The sequence below is a fragment of the Achroia grisella genome, unplaced genomic scaffold (genome assembly GCF_030625045.1).
Source record: "Achroia grisella isolate CSIRO2021 unplaced genomic scaffold, CSIRO_AGI_Agris_v1 utg46369, whole genome shotgun sequence".
Classification (NCBI taxonomy): Eukaryota; Metazoa; Arthropoda; class Insecta; order Lepidoptera; family Pyralidae; genus Achroia; species Achroia grisella.
Genome location: NW_026712874.1, coordinates 39,193 through 50,461, shown reverse-complemented (window position 1 = coordinate 50,461; position 11,269 = coordinate 39,193). Strand labels below are relative to the sequence as shown.

Here is an 11,269-nt window from a genome sequence, read left to right as displayed (position 1 = left end):
ATGAACATTATAAAAAGTAAAGGACCTAGGATCGACCCCTGAGGTACTCCAGAACTTATGGACATTAAATCGGATTCATGCCCATTAATTACAACTTTTTGAGTTCTGTTTGTGATGTAGGATTTAAACCAACGCCAAAGACAACCTCGTATACCGTTGAATGCAATTTTTTCTAGAAGGCATTTATGATCTATTGTATCAAATGCCTTTCTGAAATCTGTATATACACTGTCTGTTTGTTTGTTTTGGTCCAAAGTCTCAAATAGATAAGAGGCATAGACTACCAGGTTTGTAGTAGTAGAACGACGTTCAACAAAGCCGTGCTGCTGAGGAATAATGTTGTCATGGATTATGGGATAAATAGCATTATGCACGAGTCTCTCAAGTATTTTAGATAACGTTGGTAAAATTGAGATTGGGCGATAGTTTTCAATATTTTTTACAACCCCCTTTATGTATTGGTACGACACGTGCTGATTTCCAAATAATCGGACATACACCGTCACGTAGACAGTTATTAAATAGATAGTGCAATGGTTTACATAATGTCACTGCAGTTAACTTTAGAAAGTAGGCTGGAATATTATCAGTACCTGCACCTTTAGAAATATCCAGCAGCTTAAGTTCCTTAAGTACCTGATCGATACTGAATGTAATGTTAGTTATTACCACATTACTACTATTGTTGTTTATATTTGAGTTAATATTGTCTATATCATAATCTTCTGTTACGGATGAGGGTTCAAAAACAGAATGAAAAAAGTCTGAAAATAAATTACAAGCCTCTTCAGGTTTTTCAGTGATTTTATCATTATAATATAGTGACTCAGGAATATCATCCCTATTAGAAACGAATGTCCAAAAAAATTTTATGTTGTCTTTTATACTACTTTCAACTTTATCAATGTAAGAACAATAACATTTTTGTGATTCCTTTTTGAATCGTTCTCTATACAGTGAAAATTTTTCATAATCAGTCTTATTTTTATATTTTTTCCATTTAATCCATGCTAGAGTTTTATCTTTATATATATGCTTCAAAGAAGAAGAGAACCAAGGCGGGAAACGAGTAGATTTTATAATTTTAATTGGTACGTGTTTTTTTATTAGTCCGTAAACAATTTCATAAAATATATCAACAGCGGATTCAGTCGATTTATCTTTAAATAAATCATACCAATCCAACTTAGATAAATCTTCATTGATTGCGCTATAGTCAGCACTCTTGAAACAGTATTGGTTTTGAATTTTTGAAGACATATATTTCAACTTAAAATCCAAAGGGGCAATAAAATAAAATGGTGGATGATGTTCGTCAGACGGGACAAGGGGAATCGGCGCAGGCGTCAAACTGCAGTTTGTGATATTAGTAAAGACAAGGTCTAATATTTTATTATTCTTATTTCTTATGTTGTTAATTTGTAGACAATTCATTTGAGCAGTAAATGACATAATTTCTTTGTCAGATAAGGTTGATTTATTTGTAAGAATTGGCTGAAGACCCGACCCATCTGAATACCATTCAAGTGTTGACAGATTGTAGTCTCCAACCATACAAAACTTTTGGACATTACGTTCCTGTACTATTTGTTGGATATATTCTATATATGAAGAATATACATCAACATGTTGACTCGGCGGTATGTAAACAGCACTAAGTAGGCAAGTAATGCCGTTACAAAGGCGCATCTCTAATAACACATAATCGACAATAGGCGGGGGGGACCGGTACGAGTACGAGGTGGCGGGGAGCGGCATGCAGGGGACAGCGGCGAGCTCACGCAGTACGGCCACCAGCACCCCGCCACCGTCTCTCCGGTCCGTTGCCACTCGGTCCCGGTCGCATCGATATACATGATATCGGTTATCAATAATTTCATTATCAGTAATATCACCCTGTAGCCAGGTTTCTGTTAAAATAACGACATCAAAATTGTGTAATATTCATATATATTCATATATAACGTGTGCAATTTTGTCCTCAGCCCTCTGCAGTTTTGGTAATAAACGGACAAATATTTATTCGCACTGAATGTTAAGAAAATAATGACAAGATAAATTACTAAATGTTATTGTATAACAATATATACGCTGTAGACAGGTAGTCGATACACACATCGGATGATAGAATACATAAATGTGAGAAAGTATTATAGTGTCAACGTGATAGTACATTAATTTGACTAACGTTACGTTACTTATATTTCTAAAGTATATAAAGAATGCACAACAAACAGTACCATTCACCATCAAACATTTATAATTATAATAAAAATTATGACTTAAAATTAAAATATTTATAAGCAACAACAGATTCAATAACAAACGTATATATCTCCTATATGAAACTTTTTGAAAATAATACTTTGTGTGTGTAGTATATACACAAACAATGACATGTACATGTTCACCAATCATTCCACAGAATAAATATCTGATACTTGACAAATACAAATTGTTTAATATGAGTGCATAAAACAAAAGTAGTAATGATTTGTTGAGTTGAACCGTGTATTCGTGAATGCAAACATTGTAGGTATTAGCATCATTATACCTCACGCAGTTATTGCACACATACCCTCGCACACAGAATACTGTACATGAATAGATCAAAATGAATGCACGTATATTATTCATATTTAAGATTATTATAATTAAGCCATTATATAATACTGGCACATGCATGTTATTTAATTTTGACCATATCATGCGAAGAACGCACTGCCAAAACCGGAGAGTTATCCGTTTTTCGTAATAAAATAATACCATTCTTAACCCACACATATTTGTAATTCTGATTTTTAGCTTTTTGTCGACTTTCACGAAATAACAGTTTATTTCTCACAGTTAAATGTTCGTTCACATAAATGGTATGCACTGAACCTGATATTGATAATTGTTCAGAATTGATTCCCTTCTTGAGACGGCATGCAGCAAGTACGTTGTCACGTAAGATCCTAGAGGAGAATTTAACTATTATATTCTTGGGTCGGGTATCCTCCCAAGAGGCATGGGGGACTCGATGTATAGATATAATGTCATTATGAACATTTTTTTGATTTATTACGGTACCCAAGTTAGTCGCGATGACCATAAGATTCTCATTTCGTCGTTCTGGTATGTTCGATATTTCAATGTTGCATTCTCTCGCCTGTTGTTCCATATAATTAATTTTGGTTTCTAATGCTTTTATTTGATCTGGAGATTGGTTCAGGGATTTATTATTAATTTCGATGGCACTTAGGCGCTGCTCAAGTAAATCTTGACGTTGATGCACTGCATTGAGTGAGGTTTCCATGTCGGAGAGACGAGTAATGAAATTACTTACTGATTCCTTGACACTGACATTATCTGCTTGGAGTCCAAGTATCGATGTATTAATTTCTGATAATGTAGTGGATATTTTCGCTAGTTCAAGCGACATACATGACTTAACTGCAGCAGATATTGTTTCCATAATACCTTCATCAATTCTCTTATTCCAGATATTTAATTGGTCACTAAACTTTTTCTCCAATTCACAAAATATATTACTTGTTTCGTCATGTGGTTGTTTACGTTTCCGCAAATTTATATTACTTTTGTCAGTCACTGAGGCTGATGATGCACTTATGTCAGGATTTGAGGAGAACTTCGGTGGTGTACGTTGCAGGGACATATTTACGTGGCGTCCACTCAATAGACACAATAATAAACAAATATAACAAATGTACGATTCCTTCGAAGCACAAAGTAGGCAGTTATGTATAACGACACGTCCACTCCAGACAAATGCGCAACGCGTGAATGATTTTTCGCGCTTTTAATATTAAAAATATCGTTACCAATGAGTACTGGCGTGTTTCAGATATTCACAAGGTATTAAGAAGTTACTTCTTGTGAGATGTTATTGAATTTTGCAGATAAAGTAAGAAAATAATCAGACCGCATATCCGTTTTGTCTAAACAGCATAATGTGCACCTTACAACACGAAAACGATCTTTTGATTTAAAAGAAGTTGAACCACTATCGTACTAAACATTTGCGGGTATAATCAGACCGCATATCCGTTTCGTCTAAACAGCATAATATGTACACCTTTCAACACGAAAACGATTATTTGATTTAAAAGAAGTTGAACCACTATCGTACTAAACATCTGTGGGTATAACCAGACCGCATATCCGTTTCGCCTAAACAGCATAATATGTGCACCTTACAACACGAAAACGATCATTTGATTAAAAAAGAAGTTGTTGAACCACTATCGTACTAAACATCTGTGGGTACCTGCATATTACGGCGGTAATTTCGTCGCGATGTGCATTATCATTAGTCCAAGTCACGGCGAAAATTTGCGTTAGCCTAATTCAGATTATTTCTTTGTAAAGTAAACGTATTCAGTATGACCTATCTTCTTACAAAACGCATATACGATTTTGTCCGTAGGTTATTTTTTTTTTTCAAAAGAACTAAATTTACTTCTATACCCGACTATATTGCAACTATAGCACCGTATTTGAGAATCTACTTCTATACTACGTAGTTTGCCATCATATATGACCAAGTATGATCATCACTAGCCCACTCACGTTACTACGCGCTTGCTTCACTTTTTAACCTCAAAACTGACACCGTCTGTCGGTTCACTGAATGACCACGATCTATTTCATCGCAACTATTCGTCAATGTTGCGCATACTTAAAAGTATGAAATATAAAAATGGAAAGATCTCACCAGATTCATGACATTAAGCGTCGATAAGACGTTTCGTAATGTCTGTTGAGGTAGCAACCGATCGCGCCACCGCACCAGGTGCGCTCGTTGGCGCCGTGTTGGCGGGTCTGGCTGGCGCGCCGACTGTCTGCGCGGGCGGCGACAGCGCGGCGGGGCCGGTGCCGGCGCAGGCACGTCGTCAGCATCTACGTCGGCAGCTATATGCGAACCCCTGTTTCGCTGAGCTACCGCACGTTGTTCCAGCGACACCAATTGTTGAGACTTGCGTCCATTAACGCTGCTAGTTCACCTATATTTGATAGGTGGAGAACGGAGACGCGTGCTCTCGTAACGATGGGCGTTTTCTACTCGACATGTAATCAATCCTTAGTCAAAAATGTTATTCGCGACCAAAAATGGCCTCGAATCCCACTTCTGATGTTAGGAATATGCTCTAAATTTAATTAAATAAAAGAAACTTATAATAAATCGTATAATTAATTTTAACGAAATCAGTAAAAGAACTTTTCAAGCAAACACGGTATGATACGGAGATTCGTTCGAGAGCACGTCTGTCGACCAAAAGAGGCCGCACACCGGGTTTCGCAGCCTTTTATAGACGCGCCGCACGATGGTGGCGCCACCACAGGAAGTTACACCTAACAATATAATTATTTTATTTACTAAATCATAAATAACCTTTTGTATTGGTACTTATCGGAGATAATTGGGTTAGTAAAATAAAAGGGCAAGCTATAATCTGCTATCGGGCTATTTATTTTTGTATTATTATGATTAAGTACAATACATTATGATTACGTGTTTTAATTTTCGAACATGTATAATAGAAACATGTCTTGTCATTTGCCTTATTGAATAGGTATAGCACCTAAATTCGTTTAAAAACGCTAGTCAAAAGTAAAAGAATATTTTTGTACGAATCCATAATACGTTAAGTTTTGTAATAGTTTTATTTTATTTTTTAGGATTACAAACCAATTTGTTCTCTGATAGCTTTTACATAATTTTAGTATGATATTTTGATTTTTAGGAGACCCTAATCCGACTTCACCTATCGCTGATGGAACCAATCCAAATATGAATTTAAAAGATTGTGACGAAAATGAAGAACAGATGCATAAACTAAGTGGTAAGTTGAATTACTTTTCAAGTTAAGGGGCGACGTTAGTTCACCAACTGATTTAATTTAATTACTTAAAATAAAAAACATTATTCGAATATATTTCTAATCTGTACACTAAAAGACATTGACATTGTTATATATAAGGTTTTAAACTGTTTTGTTACAGATATCTTAGAAAATGATAAAGACAGAGTAGAAGATGAAAAAGATAACCTTGTAGGCACTGAACTTATGTTATGTCATGATAATCAAGTTTTAACACCATGTAGTATTACAAGTTTTGGAGGAGATTCTGCACGCATTGATGAGTTAATGAATAATAATCAAAGTCCGTCAACAATTTCTAATCTGTCATTTATTTTAGATAGTCATATAAATTTTGTAGCATCTCCATCTATTATTTACAAAACCAACGAGTACTACGAATCTTCTAAAGAAATAATTAAAAAGCCTGAACTCGTCACCTTTAATGAAACACTCTGTATTGAAATATGCCCCACCTCCCCAATTCTATTAAAACTCAGTAATTATGAAGAATTTCAAGTGATAAATGACATAGAAATAGAAGAAAAAGATGAAACCTTAGAAAGCACAGATAATGAAGAAAATCAGATAAGAAAAGAAACAGAAAAATCTAACGAGATTAAACAGGTAGATGAAGTAATACAGGCAGAGGAAATACTTCAAATGCAGCAAATAAATAACCCAATAAGTCAAATAGCTGGCCCGAGTAGTCAAGATAGTACAGGAGAAACGGAGCACATCATTACTATAGAAGAAATAAATATACAGGATCAATCAGAAGGAAGGAAGCTCAGTAGAAAACGGTCTAGAAACGAGAGTGAGTGGAAAGATAATAAAAACAAAAAAATGAAGGATTCTGGAAAAAGCTACACAAACAAACGTACAAAAAAAGAATATCCTGCTAAAACAATGGGACCTGTGTGTTCTTGTAAGAAAAAATGCAGCGAAAATTTCACTGAAGAGCAGAGAGAAACTATATTTAAAACTTTTTATAAAATGGCTGATCACGAACTACAATGGCAATTTATTAGTAGACACACAATAGCAAAACCAATAAAGAAAATGACTATAGACAGAAAACAAAACAGAACTCAAACCATCAATTATACTTTTCCCTTAAACAAATCAGATATTACTGTTTGCAAGGTTTATTTTTTAAATACTTTGAAAATATCCGAGCAGTTTGTATATACAGCATTAGAAAAAATAAAAAATGATGAAAGTTTGATTGATCAGAGAGGGAGTCATACGAATAGGCCTCAAAAGATGAGTAACTTAACTAAACAAAGCATAATTGACCACATTAATATATTTCCAACAGTAGAGTCTCACTACATAAGAAAAGACTCAACAAGTCAGTATTTGTCAGAGCAACTTAATGTTTCAAAAATGTATCGATTATATGAACTTTGGTTTCCACAGCAAAATTTGACAGTAGATCAGAAGGCTACAAAGCGACAGTATGAGACTATATTTAATACAGAATTTAACTACTCTTTCTTTCGACCAAAAAAAGATCAATGCGCAACATGTTCCCTTTATGAACAAGCAGATGAAGAAAGAGAACTATCACTAGAAGAAGCATACAGAAAGCATATACAGAACAAGGAAACCGTCCGTAACATAAAAAATGAAGAAAAATTGAGGGCAGATGAAAAAAACACTACTATTGCTGCGTTTGATCTTGAAAAAGTTTTAAGTGTGCTACAGTCCGAAGTGGGAATTTTATATTATAAAAGAAAATATGCAGTATATAACTTTACTGTCTTTGATTTAATGCGCAAAGCCGGACATTGTTTTTTATGGCATATGTCTATTGCAAAAAGGGGTTCTATAGAAATTGGTAGTTGCTTATTAAAATTCATACAGGAGGAACAATTGAGAGGAATTGAAAATTTTTCATTTTATTCTGACGGCTGTACTGGTCAAAATAAAAATAGGTATATCTTCGCCTTATACTTATTTGCCGTACAAGTACATGGCGTGAAAAATATAACACACAGATTTTTCGAGACTGGGCATAGCCAAAATGAAGGCGACAATATGCATTCTTGTATTGAGAAGGCTATGAAAAACAAAATACTGTATACTCCAAAACAAGTTTACAGTATAATTTCAAACGCAAAAATCTCGCATCCAAGGTATAAAGTCACTGAAATGGAGCAGGTAGATTTCTACGACATAAAAAATCTTATTAGTGGAAGGAATTGGTTAAACGACGTCCAAGGCCGAAAAATTCAATGGTCGAAATTGATGGAGGTGAGAGTTTCTCATATGAAACCAACTATTTTACAGTATAAGTATGACTTCGATAATGATCCATTCGAGTTGGATACAAAACTTCAACTAAACAAACCCAACCGAGGACGGAAATCCGTCCCTGGCCAGGTTGATGTACAAACACTCAAAAATGTTTATAGCCACCCTTTACCTATTACCAAGGCTCTGTTTGCTGACCTGAAGTCTTTGTGTGATAGTGAGGCCATCCCTAAGTGTTATCACAGTTTTTATAGTAATTTAAATTATACAGATGAAAATTAAATTCAGTTATTTTTTGTTTTAATGTTTTGTCATATAATAATAATAAAAAATTTATGTAAAATCTTTTGCGTTTAATTTGTCACCATTAAATAGTAAATATATAATCAACTAGCGTGTGCTCGCGACTTAATAGTGACTTTGGGTTACTTTCGCATTTATAATATTAGTAAGGATTTTATGTCTTGACCAATTGAAAACTCGGTAGATTATAAGCTGACAATATTTAGGTTCAATTCACAGTGCTACCAATAACCCTTATCTTTCATAACACCTAAAAATGGTCAAATGTAATTTATGTTTACCGTAATATTAAGGTTAGTTATACCATTGAATATTATTGCAATGTCATTTTACGAATAGAAAGTACATTCATATTTACCATGGAACAATATCACAATGAACGATTACTAAGGCAACACCGATTTGCGATTACAGTCGAACACTATCGTAAAGTTAGTTTGCGTTAATTTTTTCCATAGCTTATTTCAGTAATGAACATTTTCCCAATTTTCTGACTGACATAGAAAATTTATAATAAAAATTTAGTGAAAATCTAGTGCAAAAAAATATTCCCTATTTTTGATAAAAGAATCTTCTTTTAAGTCTTGATAGTTTTCAAGATATTCAGTTTTTATTTGCTCCTGGAAAATTGTCATTTTCCTATTACGATTTTCTTCGTTGGGGACGGCGATAATAGACAGTATGAATTATAAAGAGACGTATAAATATCTGGGCTATGTACAACATACTACTATAGATCACACACAAGTAAAATCTGATTTAATATTGAAATATAAGCAACGTCTCTGCGAAATATTTAGATCTCTTCTCTCAGCCCGAAATAAAACAAAGGCCATAAATACTTATGCAATACCAGTACTTACCTATTCATTTGGTATAATTAATTGGACAGATACGGATCTTGATGCTATTAACACAGTTACAAGATCTGTATCACGTAAACATAACCAACATCATATACACTCTTCGGTCGAACGCTTTACATTAAACCGAAAAATGGGTGGCCGAGGGATTATAGACATCAAAAATTTACATTACTCCCAAGTTGAAAATCTACGTACATACTTCCAACAACATTCCAACACCAGTAAGTTGCATAAGGCAATCATATCTATGTCGACATCTGGAACTGCACTACAACTTAACAACGATCAGTTTAAACCCTTAGATAAAATTATAACACCAGAACAGAAAATAGAAAACTGGAAAAGGAAACAACTCCATGGAAAATATCCCTGTCAGCTAGATCAATCCCATATTGATAAGGATGCATCGAATACATGGCTCACACGAGGAAATATATACCCAGAGACAGAAGGTTTCATGATCGCTATACAAGATCAGATAATAAACACACGTAACTATACAAAATATATAATTAAAGATAATACTGCTCAGAGTGATAAATGTAGATTATGTAATAATTGGTCAGAAACAATAAATCATATAACAGGAGGTTGTCCCGTATTGGCTAATAAAGAGTACGTACAGAGGCATGACAACGTTGCAAAATTAATTCATCAGGAACTTGCACTCAAAAACAAACTTATAACAACCAAAACACCATATTATAAATATACACCTACCGCAGTTCTTGAAAATGAAGACACTAAGCTGTACTGGAACCGTGATATTATCACCGACAAATCAATAATTTCTAATAGACCTGATATAACACTTATATATAAGAATCTAAAAACAACTTACCTCTTAGATATATCCATCCCAAATACTGAAAACCTGAAACAAAAACACAACGAGAAAATACAAAAATACTTACCTCTGTCAGAAGAAATTAAAGACATGTGGCACCAAGCTTCCGTTGTAATTATCCCTATTATTTTATCATCCACTGGAGTGATCCCAAAATCGTTGCATTCGTCATTACATCAACTGCAATTAAGGGGTCTTCCTATGTGATGGGTTGAAAAAATCGATTTTTTTTTTCAAAAATTGCTCCCTTAACATGTCTAGAATACGGTAGTAAAGCGATTTTAGAAAATTCGAAGTCGTTTTAAAGATACAGCAGGTAAAAGAAAGAGCGGTTCGGAGCGGTGAGTTGGCAGTTAGAGACCGGGCCTATTGTGTACCGTCGGCTTTATACCTGGCCTCCCTTTTATTAATATATTTGTTTATACAAGTTTAGACACGTTTCTACAGACTTAAACAGAAATTTATCCAAGAAATTACAAAATTCTACGGATTAGCAATTCGACGCCATCCAGATTCGCTTGAAGATATGAGAAAGGAAGTTTGGGCAACGTACTATCACAAATGTTCTTCTGATGAAAACCCTCAGCATCAATTTTGTCCAGAAGGCGAAGACAGTTGGTGTAAATGGCGTAAGGCTGAAGCTAATAATGAACTGGACCAATTTCATCACGATAAACCACCTCTAATTCCGCAAGTCCAAGAAGCTATCAAACCGGTTTTCGAAGATTTATCGAAAGACGAATTATTAATTCGTTGTTTAGGAGCAGAGACACAAAACAATAACGAATCTTTGAATTCTTTGATTTGGACTTTCGCTCCTAAACATCTTCATTCTGGTCCCAAAGTTGTTGAAATTGCTAGCTACTTAGCAGTTATTATCTTTAATGAAGGTTTTCAAGGTATTTTAAAAGTTATGTCGATTATGGGATGCCCTGTTGGTCGTGAAGCCCAAGCGTATGTTGAGAAACGGGATGAAAAGCGAATCTTACGCTCTGAGCGGCGCGTAAGTGATGTCGTTAAACAAGCCAGGATTGACTCAAGAGCTGAACAATCTGCTTTAAAAGAGTTTCACGAGGAAGAGGAAGGAATACTCTATGGACCAGGCATCGCCGATTGAGAGTAAGTTGATA

General features: G+C 34.6%; 1 protein-coding gene across 1 annotated transcript; it reads right to left on the bottom strand.

Moving 5' to 3' along the window:
• Positions 1-1,679: 1,679 nt before the first annotated feature.
• Positions 1,680-3,728, bottom strand: LOC131845376 (uncharacterized; the record flags this gene model as incomplete). Its single annotated transcript, XM_059194428.1, has 3 exons — positions 3,073-3,728; positions 2,884-2,957; positions 1,680-1,896 (listed from the first exon to the last, which is right to left on the bottom strand). Coding segments are annotated over exons 1-3 (877 nt in total), but the record flags the coding sequence as incomplete, so codon positions are not given.
• Positions 3,729-11,269: the final 7,541 nt, after the last annotated feature.